The 13893-nt window shown below is 44.0% G+C and overlaps 2 protein-coding genes across 5 annotated transcripts; one reads left to right on the top strand and one right to left on the bottom strand.

Annotated features, from left to right (window-relative positions):
- Positions 1–1253: 1253 nt before the first annotated feature.
- LOC6594867 (adiponectin receptor protein) lies at positions 1254–5433 on the bottom strand. 3 transcript variants are annotated; one of them, XR_003409080.1, is made up of 8 exons: positions 5350–5433; positions 4374–4756; positions 3310–3408; positions 2686–3038; positions 2326–2627; positions 2185–2264; positions 1853–2118; positions 1254–1799 (listed from the first exon to the last, which is right to left on the bottom strand). XR_003409080.1 is itself a non-coding variant. In XM_026991817.1 (7 exons), the coding sequence occupies exons 2-7, from the start codon at positions 4722–4724 to the stop codon at positions 1984–1986; spliced, it is 1320 nt and encodes a 439-aa protein (XP_026847618.1). In that variant the 5' UTR covers positions 4725–4756; positions 5350–5433; the 3' UTR covers positions 1254–1983. The 3 variants fall into 3 exon arrangements, 2 of the variants coding, with proteins under 2 accessions (XP_026847618.1, XP_002020106.1); XM_026991817.1 differs by having other exon boundaries at positions 1254–2118; XM_002020070.2 differs by lacking the exons at positions 4374–4756; positions 5350–5433 and adding an exon at positions 3517–3678 and having other exon boundaries at positions 1254–2118.
- A 2759-nt stretch (positions 5434–8192) lies between these two features.
- On the top strand, positions 8193–13890 carry LOC6594869 (elongation of very long chain fatty acids protein 7). Of its 2 annotated transcripts, none has more exons than XM_002020072.2 (4): positions 8193–8325; positions 12204–12307; positions 12378–12568; positions 12763–13890. In XM_002020072.2, exons 2-4 carry the CDS (start codon positions 12250–12252, stop codon positions 13483–13485), a joined length of 972 nt encoding a protein of 323 aa, XP_002020108.1. In that variant the 5' UTR covers positions 8193–8325; positions 12204–12249; the 3' UTR covers positions 13486–13890. The 2 variants fall into 2 exon arrangements, with proteins under 2 accessions (XP_002020108.1, XP_026851033.1); XM_026995232.1 differs by lacking the exon at positions 8193–8325 and adding an exon at positions 11122–11216.
- The last annotated feature ends 3 nt before the right edge of the window (positions 13891–13893 follow it).

Here is a 13893-nt window from a genome sequence, read left to right as displayed (position 1 = left end):
TTCCGGATTGATTGGCCTGGCCCAGAGAGCAGTGGAGCAGGTCTCACACTGACCTGACGACGCTACGCACCGCATCTGAGCAAATTGTCAAATTATGTTTAATGAGAAGTAATTCGAGTGCTACAGCTATGTGGCGTGCATTGGGTTGGATAGTCGTAAGAGTACAAGTGTATCGTGCAACTGAAAGTGAAAGCCCAGCAGACGGTACAATAGTTTTAGGGTTATAAAAATCACCCACCAACCGTATTGGACTGAGGCGAAGTTTCGGCACAAACCAGTTCGTTGTCACCTGTAAAACAGAGCTGAAACACAAACTGAGGCATGGGCATATTTCCTCATCTGGCCACGATTTATAGGCAATCGATTTGCATTTATTCAGAACGGGTAATTAAACCCTATTTAGGGTGTTTTATGTGCATTCGACCACAAAAAGACTGCGTTAAACATAAAACGCATCGGCTATTGAATCATTTTTTACGGTTTAAGGGGAGACATTTTGAAACAATTTGTGGACTAAAGGTTTTCATTTGTTAATAAGTTGCGATTTGAACCCTGCTTGATTGACTTAGCGAAGCCTTTATGCGCCTGCTTGAGGCATATTTAAAATATTTCTCTTCTGTTCGGGGCTTCCATCGGAACAGATTTTTGCCATATTTGATTCTGGTACTATTTTTGTTACCGTTGAACTTGAATTTGCGTAAAGCCTACAATCGCATTTACTTAAAAGACACGTGCGCGGTGCTCTCAAGTGTTTTGTTCGATTATTTGTGCAAAACCTGAAGAGATTTAATGATCTACAGACTCGAAAATAGAAACTAGCACACATATATGTACCTACGAGTAGAACACAAGGCAGAGGTGGGAGGCAGGCAGACTCAAGACTAGACCACGACTTGCGGGGCTGCTCACTCCATCAAGGGGGTCAAAGTCAACTCTAGCATTCGCCCAGTCATCAGCAACAAATGCTTTGCCCTCGCCAGCCAAATTCGCGCCGCCAGTCTGAACTAAACTAATAACCCCGGCGCGTATTTCTAATTCTCTATGACGATATTTATGCGAAGGCATTAGGGTGATGGCAACCGTTGCCAAATCGAACATACTTACATATGTACATATGTACATAAATATTAGCAAGATTTTGCAGATATATATCTTTAATGATGAAAATGTATGATTATGAAATGCTCCTTGGCTGAGAATATCTGATATAAGCCGAGGGAATTACGCTCTTTGAAATCAGTTTTCAATACAAATACAAATCAGAAGTCTTCTCTTTATTTATTGTTTGCACTTCGCCGCGTGTTGGTAATAGATCGGCCATGCATATTGTAATATATGTATGTGATGGTAGCTGCTGTGAAAACAAGCCCTAGTACGAGTATGTGTGTGATTGGATTTAGAATTTAACGTAAATTTAGACCTCGTATAACGTTTTAGATCTGTGTTCACTATTCCATGTAATCCTAATGATTCTAATTCATCTAATTCTATAACTTAAAAGAGGAAATTGCTTGCCTTTTCGAATGGTTCTACAGTATAGAGAGAGTAACCGTAAGCCTGAGCGAAGGCTCCACAATCCCCACCTGGCCATGAATGACCCTGGCATTTCGTCCCTTTGCAAGCAATCCCTTTCATCAACTAAAGATAATATTAAGTAAACGAAATTGGAATTTTATAAATAGTTGTACATATATTAATTACTCTACTGCAAATTTCATTCGATAATTAACGTTTTGCTAGATTTCCCTTTTGTATAATGAACGATTTTGAATTGGATGATAAATGCGCGTAAATTATGCCTGGAATATGGATCGGTTTTCATCTATTCGTATAACAAGGTACAGATGCTCACCAAACGCTAAAAACGGTTGCATTGTAAAATTGCGCTAGATCGCAGTATTGTGTATGTGAATATACTCGTATGTGTGGGATTCTATGTATTTATGATTGTATGATTGTATCCTCAGTATCCACATTCAGCTTCTAGAAGGTAATAGGCTCAATCGGCACGGTGCACTCGCTATACATGACACGGTACATGGCCATCTCGGAGATGCCATGATAGTGCACAAAGGCCGCAGCAATCACAAGGATGTGGAATATCTGGTGCGATTGTCCCTGCAAAATAAAATTGATCGTTGAGTGAGTCATTTTCCTTATCTCAAGAGATAACCGAAACCCTACCCAAATGTCGAACTTTCCAGGGAACCAACGCTCGGGCACACGTAGGGCATACAGCAAGGCACCGATGATGTAGAGTAGGCCTAATAGAGTGAAACAAAATTCGATTACATCTTCAAAATATCCTCTGATTATGAAACTTACCCATGAGGATTAGCCATCCCAGACTGGCACGACTCATCTGACTGAACCATCCTTCCATGATGCTGTAGTGAATGGCTGGAATGACGCCGGACAGTCCAAAGCTCATGAAAACGCCAGCGCGCAATGGACGAAGTGCTGGCTCCGAGAACTTATCCCACAGCGAGACAATGATGGAGAGCACGCCCAGGACACAGACCACTGACAGATAGATCACCTTTGGCTGGTAATGACAGTAGAAACCGTAGTACAGCCAAGGCACAAAAGATCCCATAATTAGCAGCGCAATTCCACAGTAGTCCAGTCTGTGGGTAAACGAAAGAATTAGAACACAATACACTTCCCATGATATGGTGGACTTACTTTGAAAACAGTCTTCCCATCTCTACAGAGTGACAGCTCAGTGTGTGGAAAGTAAATGAGAATCCTAAGCAAACAATTGCCCCAATAAAGAAGGCGCCAAAAACGATCTTCTCCTGTGTCTGAATTTCCACCGATGGACGCGTAATGAAGTACACAGCGACGCCAAGGAACGCAATGAAGCCCAGCAAATGGGTCCAAATGTTTCCCGTCTCCGTGTGAATGCGGAAAATCGATTTGAAGCAAGCGCGGAACGAGGGCAACGGTGGGCGATGTCCGCGGTGTAGAAAATCGTTATCCTGCAGCCATTTTGGTAGGTTTTTGTAGTGGCACACCTTCCAGCTGGCCTCCCACACCTACATGCGTCAGGGAAAGTTAAATATAAACGGTTAGTGAACTTGACTAATAGGGCAGGGGTGGCTTGGAGTTTGGGTTTGGGGTTGGGTTTGGGTTAAGGGCCTCAGTCAGTGGCTAACGGGGCATAGTTTCAACACAAATTAAAAACAAATTAAAAGTAGTTTTTATATTTATTCAAGGGAAAATAAAGTGCAACAAAGTTACGGAATATCAAATGAAAAGGGGTGTTCCGCTTGAGCCATAGTTCATCAATTATCCAAAAGTACTTACCTTGCGTACAAACTCCTCAGCCTGCTCCGCGGCATTGTGGGCCAATGCACCCAAATCGATTTCGTCGGACAGCACCCCAGCCTTCAGTACTTCCGTCATCTAAGGGAAGGAAATGATGCGGGAATTACACATGCATCGAACCGAATATGAATATCAAAAGCTTAGACTACATTCAAAACGTTTAAACTAAAAGCAAATGGGACTGACGTCTTTATCGATCGCTTGACACTCAATTGCATCCTCGTTCTGATTCTTCTTCGGGGAGTCCTCGATCGGAACATCGCTCTGCGGCTCCAGATCCGGGTCGATCACAGTCAAGACAACCTCCGGCTGGGACTGCTGCTTGTCTGGCATTTTGAGCGGCAAACAGCGATTCGTTTCAAAAACTAAAACTAAGTGTGCGGCACAACGAGCGTTTATACTTTGAAGAATCTGACTGTCGCATACTTAGTTGAAACGGTTTGTATAAACTTTTGTTCACGGAACAAGACAACAAAAAAAAACAACAAAATGCGCCTGGCGATAAGATAGCGCGCCCGATGCTGCCTCTCTCCGTCCCCAACGTCCCATTATCAGCTCCACATCTGACGTCGTCTGGTTATTTTTCCCACCGTTTTCGGCCTAAGCCGGCCCTCGACACCTCTAATCCGGAACGGAACTGATTGAAAGTATCGAGAGAACTATACTCAATATTCAACTGAAAGGCAGGATTGGAAAATGCGCTTAATGTTCTGTAAAGCATTTCCACTGCTCCAGTGTATCGAATGTTCTATAACTTTTGCAATTGCCACCTGCGGCAGTAAGGCAATGGCCACATTGTGGGCCTCTGCAATAGTTCGAACGATAAGAGCAGTCGTTGAAAACGACAATGAAAAGACTACAGACACTTAGAGTAACCTGCCTTCGGCCTGCGCTCCCTGGCTGCGAACACCAACAACAGAGCGATAACACAACGCGGTGCCAGGTCAGCGATAAGGTTGCACAGCACTTGAGTGTGCAAATGCTTTTTGCACAGCTGTTTAGCGTAAACGACAAGGACGGGCTTAAACGGCGGTTTGACTTACCTCAGCCTCGATGAGCTGTGTGTCCTCCGGTGTGGAGGGCAGTGGGCATCCGGCATCGTCCTCCTCGCCCAGCTCATCGTCGTACTCCAGCAAATGTAGATCATTGCTGAGGGAATCATCCGGTCCCCAGCCGCGACGCTTGCGAAGTATCATTTGTACCTGCTCGAAAATATCTTCCTCGGTCTCATCGCTTCCGTGTTGCGTGGCTGTTGTGGTTGCAGTGGTCCCCGCACCGGCAGACGAGTGGCCAGACGAGTCCAGGCCAGTGGTTGCTGTGGAGGTCTCCTCCACCTCGGCAGACAAATCGCTGACCGATTTCTTGCGTTCGAGCAGATTCGAAGAAGATTCCATGACGCTCTTTCTAGCCTCCCACACAAATAGTGCTGAAATGTAGGAGTTTTAACTAAACTAGAAACAGAAACTCAAGTTTTCCCCGAGTGAAATAGGATCGATTATTGTTATTTCTACGATATCACATTCTCGAAATCATGGCCAGCTGGCATTCGGGGAATTTTATAGGAGAATTGCTTTTATTAGTGCGGCAATATCAATTTTATATGGATACACATGTGGCTCCCAGCAACAGAAAAGTCCAAGTGAACTTTGTATCCCAGCCGGCTGTATAGCGTATATGCATGGCACAAGTACGGGTGTCTGTGCACTGTGTTTTTTATCATTTAGCGAGTTAGCTGCCAATTAAAGTTTTACATAAGATGGGGCATAGCGTTGCCAACAAAGGCAGGAGTATGGGACAGATGTCACGAGGACCCCAGGGACACTCATAGATAACAGCCACATGACACTCATTGAGAACTTCGGCCACAAGGCCACGTGTGAGAGCAAAAAAACGACACTTCGGATGCATTTTTCACCTGCGCAGTGCACACAATTCAGTTTTCCCAGACCAGACCATTGAGGCCAGCACGGCCACAACAATTAAGATGTGGAAAGATTTCACTCTTTATGCGTCACTCACATATTTAAGCGCTTCCTGAAACTTGCGCTGCTGTGCGTGTAACTCCAAAGGACCCTCGAAGCTAGCACTTGCCCAGTAATTAATTTATTTACTTTATTTATTTGGATGGTGCAGGAGCAGCAGATTTTTTTTCTTTTTTTATTTATTAAAATATACGGTCCGACCAGATAAAATATACGGTCCGACCCTCAGAGATATACCAAAATATACCGTCTCATTTGAAAAATATACCGTAAATATACTGACGAATACAAGTCCTATTTTACATATTCCGATTTGGATATTCCGTCGAATATTAATAGCTATTTCGATCTCTCAGCTTTGCCCACATTATTTTAGGACGTTGAAGAATAAATTATCTTCAGGATTGACTGGTTTTTAGTCCTTGCTTTTATTGAAGTTTGTCTAAAACAAGGAAAAATAGTTCAACAAAAAAAAAAACAGTCGCAATGTTGCTGGTATGATGAGTGTATAGCCTTTGTATACCCTATTTGGTTAATTTAATATGAAGATATGACGAAATTAATAAAGACTTTTCGCAAATTGACGAATCATTTTTCTACAGGACTAGCTAACTTTAATTTTAGTGGATTTTTATAGAAATTTGTTGGTCTTTTTTTCATATAAGCCCCATGGAATCGCCAGTGTGAAAAACCTCCGTTATCCACTTTTTAACTGACTTTTGGGACATTTTTGTCAATAAAAATACTGGAAAATATTAGAAAATACTATGAAAATTTAAAAATTTGCAAGGTGTGTGAGCTAAAATGGGTGTCTAAACACCATTGAAAAATCGAACTTAGCCCACTGAAACCCTTTTTATTTTAACACGGCAACAAATTTAGTTAAATCGCGGAAAATAATACCAATAATAATAATAATAATTCTTCGTGTAGATGCCTATATCAAGGCTAAAGAGCGACAAAGATAGGCATAACCGACTCGAAGAGATACGCGCCAAAGTCGAATTGTTAGGAATCCAGAGGAATAATTGATGCACGGAACTACGATTTGGAAGTTGTTGTACTCTATGATCTTTAATTTAATGAAATTGTTTAAATATACAGTTATATATGATTTAAATCGAGGTTTTGCCTAAATTTCATTTTAACCAGCTTCCGTGATGGTGGTTTTTTTCATACATATATCGATATAAATGTTAAACAATTATATGATTGCACTTAACAGCTCTTAATGTGGCAGCGCCTTGGATGCGCGGTAAATTTGAAATCACTGATAGTGCTGGATAGCAAGGTGTCGGTTATATGAGATACGTATTATATTTAGCGCTTACAAAACTTACCTATCCTACTTGCCTACAATGTACAGTAACATCAATTAAAACAAACAGGCTAAATATATAAATCTTACAGTACAAAGTGAGGGTACTTAAATAACTTATTTTTCTAGTGGAATAATTTAAAATTCTCGCCAATAATATGTATTCAAAATATGATGCTTTTCTGTCGATTTCATATTCTTTTGCCCACCGTGTACTTCCCCCAGAAAGTCGAAGAATAAACTTGAACTCTTCATGTTCACCTTAAAAACTAGGCCATTAAAATTAATTAATCAGTTGAGTTTCTGCTCTCTACACGTCGTTCTGATAAGCCCTGTCAGAAACTTGGCCAAGGATCAGACGAAGATTTAGCATAAACTCTAGCTAGCGGTACAAAATTGATTTTATTAAATTATTGAGTAGCTGAAGTTCAGGGTCTTCATCACAATATCACAAAGTAGAAACGCCGCTAATACACGCCGCTTGAATGACAAACGGGCGATAAAATAAAATGCAAAACGGCTATTTTGTTGCCATTTTCAGTGTGTGTTTTTGTTATTTTTTCATGAAAATGCTAAAGACCCGGAAGATTGTTCCGCTGCGTCGCCGACCAGATGATGGAAAGTGCATGGACTTTGGCAAACATTTGTCCGGACACTTAGCACGTGGGTGTGGCCGTGGCCCCTGACCGACATTTGTGGAAAGTGAGTTGAAATTTCCCATCCCATCAATGGAGCGGCAAAGTGCTTCCCAAAATACCTGGCGATGTGCTAAGTGATGGATTTGCGTAAGTAAATAGACCAGACCAGACCGTAATAAAGACGGAATCAGTGTCCGCCGTCAGTCAGGTCGGTGATGGGGGTGGGAATGGGAAAGGGAAGGGAAGGGGGGTGGGGCTGTGGCGAGTGTCATATAAGCCTACGATTGAGTCAGACCCAATGTGAGGACTGTATTGACGTGACAACGATAATAAATCAATTGTCTAGCGGTTAATTTAAAGCCAAACATTATTTTGCTTTATTTTGGTATTCGTCTATCCCCCTTTTCTCTTCGTCTTCGTTTTCGGTTTCTCTTTTGGGCGGGTGTGCTGTTTTTTTTCCGATAGCATCTGCATGTTTTGTTGGCCAATTTGGGTATAGGGTTAATAAACTTGTTCAAAATAAACCACAGCAGGGGCAGAAAAGCGGAGCCAACAGTTTTGCTTTCTTTTTGGCCAACACATTCGCTTTAATTGTTTCAAACTTGACCTTACCACCGGAGATCTGAAAAACCGAGCAACAAAACTGAAAACTAAAATTGGCCATTAACGCGGCTTCGACTTGCATTGGCATCGGGTCGAAAGACAGACAGAGAATATACTATATCTACATATATGTATGTATGTACATACATATATCTGTACGTATAGCCGACTGCGCAGCTCAAGCTGACGCCAGCAGCGGCAGCGACGTCAAAGGCAAAAACATGGCCGGCCCGGGCCCGGAGACCGCGAAGCTCGTTCATTTTGTTTATTTATACAGCCGAGCGTGTAGAACTCCATATTAGTGTCTTCTTGGCGTTGGCCCCAGTCGAGTCCGAATCTCTTCCAGCGTGCGGCGTGTGTGAGTGAGTGAGCTGATTCCTCGGAGGGAACTCCATACGCGTACGTGCAGAATATAAGCAGAAGCCATCCACAGAACAGCCAGCGGCCAGAACAGGTACGGAAGTGATTGAATTTTTGGGACATCTGTGGTGTGAAAGTGTTGCATAAATTAGAGAGCAAGTTTTCGGGACGGGACATTCCCTAACCCAAATCGGTGGAAACTGGATTGCCAGCAAGCAAAAGTGGGTTGCAATCGACTTGACCAACTTAACTTTTTTCGCTGCTCTTTGGACAGTAATATGTACTCCTCTGATGGCAGTGGTGGTGCTGCTGCTGGGGGACTGGGGACTGCTGTCTGTCTGAGATTTTCTAGTCGACCTTAACCCAATGCATTGCACATAGATTAAATGCTAAAAACTGGCTTGAGGAGCTGCAATTTTGCCAGTCAGCCAAGGCCAAGACTCTGGCAGCATTGGGGCGGCCAAAACTAAACGTTTTGAACTTGTAATCGATTGCAATTCAATTCGCAGCTGCATCAGGTGCCTGGCCTCCATCTGCACCCCATCATTTGATTCCATTGCGAAGACCCGACACCGCCAGCCATGAAATCATGGTTAAGCAAACAAATTTCATGACGATTTGTACCTGTGCCCCTGCAAAAGTTTCCCGTCCATTCCATCCATCCGTTACAGTTCCCAAAAAACGAAAAAACAAAAAGAAAACACACCGACTTTAAAGAGAAAAAATCCAATTAACGCTGCAAATATTTACCCAGTAATTAAAGATTGTCAGAAGAGCGTCTGCCCAAAAAGTCTCTGACTCTGAACCGAACCTGTCTCTGACTCTGACTCTGGCGCTGGCGCTGGGCACCGTGTTAGCTATGGATTTGGATTTGGATTTGGATGTGGATTTGGATGTGTGGTTGCCAAGTGCTCGGCTGACTCGGCGCAATGGCTTGGCTTGGCTGCCTTGCCTTCTCCTCTGCTGTAAATGCCTCGGCTGGCGAAAACAGAAAAAAAAAAAATTAATTTACTGCGCTAAGCAAGCATGAAACCATAAAACATATGCACTTGACACAGCCAGAGTTAAATGATTAACCTGTTGCACTCCCTCTCCTCGCGAAACCCAAAACGAAACGAAACGAAACGAGTCAGAACGCGACAGTGAGGGTTGCTCGACCCCATGGCATACCCTCTACTGTAGGTTGAACTTACAGTCACCGTCACTGTCGCTGTCGCTGAGTTCTGCTGTCTAACACACTGCCGACACCCATTGATGGGGATGGGGATAGGGCTAATGTATTCGGGAACTTCACATGCCTGGTTGATTGTTTTCATTTACACAACACAAATGCGTGTGAAAATCGTGCTACGATAGGAAAACATCCGCCCCATACATGAGGTTCGTCAAATACTTGACGACAAAATATTAAGATCTTTTTTTGTGCCATGCATTTGCCAAATGCAATTATGCAAAAGACACATGCAAAAGCTGCAATCTGGCGACTGGCTCATTAATAGCAAATGAATCACAGATGGTTTGTTTCGTTGGACAATGAGTAGAAGACTAATGCTAATGCCCTCCATCGGCCTTCATTAGATCCGAAATTAGTGGCAAATTAAGTTGTTTATTTTTTTTCTTTGTTTCATGTTGAAAAATCATACAAAATTAACGCCTTTTGCGGGGCTTTTCCGCACTGTCCAGACAGCCTTTGGGTGTTTAGATACTCGTACTTTTCGCATTAGTCACAGACGGGCCAAAAAAGAGAACCAGAAACTGAAACTGAATCTGAAGCTGAAGCTGAACGATTGTTAAACATTTCAAAATGTTCGGCAGACCTACATGTATGTTCGAGTACAGCACGCGAAGGCGACGAGACCTGGGGGCTGGGTAAATCCACAGCGGAGTCGCGGTTCTGATAATGCTGACAAGGCGTTCGACAAGCACCTCTGAAAGGGTATGAAATTTGCAAAAACCAGAATCAATTATGCATACAAAACACATATTTTATGCGTGCGTGGCAGTCTGCCTCTGCTGCCTCTGTTGCCACTTCTCCTTGTTCGTTTCTTAATTTATTTGTTCCTATTTGTCGAGCTTTTTTGTGTCGACTGGCCAAGGCGGGGCAGCCGGAAGACTCTCAACAGAGTCCCAGCGTGCACCAGCAATGGTCCGGCGGCCTTTGGGCTTACAAAAGTGTAGCAAAGCCCGAGAAGAGCCTAGCACTAGGGGTGGTAGGAGGTGTGTGGGTGCCCCTAAATTTAGAACATGACAGGAGGACAGGCGGAGGTGACAGCGTCAACAGCCAGTGGAACGGGTGACGACTGACTCAGACGTCGTGTCGATTGGCGTCACATTTTTGGTCGTGATGATGCTCAGAGCTCACTTTTCCTGTCTCCAGTGTCAATCTACGGCTGCCAAGTGCCTTGCATACGAATGGGTCTAGGAATTGCTTTCGGAATGGGCTACAGAATGGGAATGGGAATGGGAATGGGTACACGGGTATGGGGCTGTAACCCTGACAGAGACCCCAGTCTCAGTCGCTGTTGGCAGTCGCACGGTTGCAGTCCGCAAAATATCAATCATACGCCGTGTATAACCAATTAGTGGCACTGGCAGTGGCAGTGGCAGGTGGCAGCAAATGGCGACTTTCAATGCGAAGGCTCTCCAAATTCAATTACCCGCCATGTGATCCATGAAAATTGTCTGACATTAGAGCCCAGAAACGCTGCGATTTGAAAACTCCAGTCATTTGACAGTCATTAAGTTAAACCACACACTCGAAGAAGGCCTTGATTTTAAAGTTCCTTTTCACCAAACCAAACACACAAACAAATCAAGTATACCCGTGCGCTGGAAAATATATAAAAATATAGCAAAGTTAAAGAGCACCTAACCCAGTTGATCTCCCTGCCTATGCCGCAAACTGGATATGCGGCGACCAGCTAATTATACACGCTAATAGTATTCCAGAAGATTCTGCCTCAAGTTCCGGTTCGAGTTGCCTAGGTCAGTGGTTAACACACAGAAACTATAACTAAAACTATAAAACCAACAAAAAACGAAAAACCGAATGTTACATAAGAACAAGTTCTTAAGACATTTGTAATTGAATACATTTCGGTGGATCGTATCCATTTATTCAATCGAATAGTGATGTTCCGTGTGCAATTTAAATAACAATACCCAACAATCGCCCAAAAGGAAGACACGAAGGCAATGGCTTCGATTGGCTTGGCAATGGCTACTATGTAAATGCCTAGAACATAAACGATGTGAGTGTGCTGGTTGTTATCTTGGAGATATAAACACAGAGATACGGCATACAGACACATAGATACTCGTACAAGATGAATGCCAAAGTTAGATCGACTTTAGTGCCAAGGCGAGAAATTCAAATGAAGCCTTGAGTTTGGCTCTGTTCAGGTTTCGAAGCCATTGACTTGCGGTCGTGGTCAGCCAAGAATCTTAAATACCCAGCCAGCAACCAGCGAACAGCCACCAGCATCGCATCGCATCGCATCTCTATAATGCGAATCTCAAGCCATTATCGATTTCGAGATGGCAATTTTCAAGTTGCAATCATACTCGTGTGCCATTGGGGTGCAACAGTGGCAGCCTCGGATTGCAGCTTTTTATCTGGATTCGTCTGTCGTCATTCATCATTCGATTTGGGTTTCGCCTGGCTCGGTGCTCGTCCCGTTTTGCATATGGGATAACTAAATAAGTCTTCTCTTACATTTCATTAATAAAGCGTTTGCGTAGTTGGCTTCTGGCATTCCAATGCGGATCACGCTCGTCTCGCTAGCATAATCAATAGCCCGCGACTCTCGAGCCGCGACTCTCGAACGTGCCAAGCCTCTCTAAGCACTCGGGCTTTTAGAATATCTTTTCATTCAATATTTTGGCAACGCGGCGTGCGGACGTCGAGCTCTGAATTTTCGATTTTGGGCGAAAATTTCTAAAGCCTGTTTCCCCTTTCCTCCCATCCTGCAGTTGCCAATTGCAGAATCCGAATCGGAACCAAACCCAAGCAGCCGCAATGACTACTTACATGAAGATATTCGAGGAGCGCATCTCCGGCCTGTCCAAGGGCGTGGGTGAGTGAAATATTAATAGGGAAAGCTCTTCGGTAATACTCAAACTAACTTCCCAAACCTTCGTGTGCAGATGAGACTGTGGACAGCTGGTTCCTGATGAGTTCCCCGGCGCCTGTCTTTGGTGTGGTTTTACTCTACCTTGCGTTTATTCTGAAGATCGGACCCGAGTTCATGAAGAACCGCAAGCCCATGGATCTGAAGCGTATCATGGTGTTCTACAACGCCTTCCAGGTCTGCTACTCCATTTGGATGTGTCGCACGGTGAGTCCATAAAACCCGTCATAATTATTCAGATCATAAAGCGGCTGCTGATGCTCCCCATTGATGTATTATTCAGTTATCATAAGCACCCTATAAACGTGCTCGTACGACATACTAAATGAGAGCAGCTACATATATGTATATATTGAATATTCACATATTCTAATCATTTCATTTCCCTCCTTCATTTACAGTCCATCCAGGAGAGCAATGTGATATCCTCCATCTTCTCGAAGAAGTGCGAAATCAATCGCACGCGTGAACAGAATCTGGCTTTGTACTCGGGAGCCTGGTTCTACTTCTTCTCGAAGATCATCGACCTGCTGGACACGACGTTCTTTGTGCTGCGCAAGAAGAACAACCAGGTGTCGTTCCTGCATGTCTACCACCACACAATCACCGTGCTCTTCTCCTGGGGCTACCTGAAGTACGCGCCCGGCGAGCAGGGCGTGATCATTGGCATCCTCAATTCGGGCGTGCACATCATGATGTACTTCTACTACATGGTGGCGGCCATGGGACCCCAGTACCAGAAGTACCTCTGGTGGAAGAAGTACATGACAAGCATCCAGCTGATCCAGTTCGTCCTGATCCTCGGCTACATGCTGGCCGTCGGCGCCAAGGGCTGCAACATGCCCAAGACACTCACCTTCTTCTTCGTGGGTAACACCGTCATCTTCCTATATCTGTTCGGCAACTTCTACCGCAAGACCTACAACAAGAACAAGGGCATCGATGGCAGCTCCCGGACCGGCAGCAGTCTGGCCCAGTCCGCACTCCGCGCCGCCGGCGGCATGGGCTGCATGCCCACCCAGACCCAGATCACAAGCCAGAGCCAGAGCCAGGGCCAGGTACAGCCGGCCAAGGCATACATCGATCTGAACAACAACAGCGTGAAGCCGCTGAAGGTGGAATGAGCGCGAGCCCCCGTTTGGTTGGGTTTCAGTTTAGCAATTATTGTTTTGTAGAGCGGGGCTTTAGTTTAGTTTGTAGTGTATCTTAATCTCTATATCTACGCATCTGTAGCAGGCACAACGTACCATCTACGATGTATGTATAATGTTTATGCCGAGCAGCCGAAGATTACAACCCAAAAAATAGCTAGGATCGTAAGAGTGTGCCTGATCTGATTGTGGACAGTCTGACTGAGTATGTGTTAATGTTTTCCAGAGTTTGAGTTTGATTTTGCGTTTGATTTTGAGTGTGCGAGTGTGATAGAGTTTTTATTAATGAAATGCAGCCGTAAATCGTTTCTCGAATTGTCATCTCGGAAACAAGAAAAATTGAATAAAACTTTGATTTTTTATCTTTAACAAAACCAAGGC

This window comes from Drosophila persimilis, unplaced genomic scaffold (assembly GCF_003286085.1).
Source record: "Drosophila persimilis strain 14011-0111.01,24,50 unplaced genomic scaffold, DperRS2 tig00000000-arrow-pilon, whole genome shotgun sequence".
Taxonomy (NCBI): domain Eukaryota; kingdom Metazoa; phylum Arthropoda; class Insecta; order Diptera; family Drosophilidae; genus Drosophila; species Drosophila persimilis.
This window is presented reverse-complemented; position numbering and strand designations above follow the sequence as displayed.

Bases quoted from the DNA above. Each gene is read 5' to 3' on its own strand.
- LOC6594867 (XM_026991817.1), bottom strand. From the start codon at position 4,724: ATGGAATCTTCTTCGAATCTGCTCGAACGCAAGAAATCGGTCAGCGAT. The intron at 2,265-2,325 runs GTAAGTTTCATA...TCACTCTATTAG, and splicing joins GGGATGGCTAATCCTCATGG to GCCTACTCTACATCATCGGT. The intron at 2,119-2,184 runs GTAGGGTTTCGG...TTTATTTTGCAG, and splicing joins CTGGAAAGTTCGACATTTGG to GGACAATCGCACCAGATATT.
- LOC6594869 (XM_002020072.2), top strand. From the start codon at position 12,250: ATGACTACTTACATGAAGATATTCGAGGAGCGCATCTCCGGCCTGTCC. The intron at 12,308-12,377 runs GTGAGTGAAATA...CTTCGTGTGCAG, and splicing joins CGGCCTGTCCAAGGGCGTGG to ATGAGACTGTGGACAGCTGG. The intron at 12,569-12,762 runs GTGAGTCCATAA...CTTCATTTACAG, and splicing joins CCATTTGGATGTGTCGCACG to TCCATCCAGGAGAGCAATGT.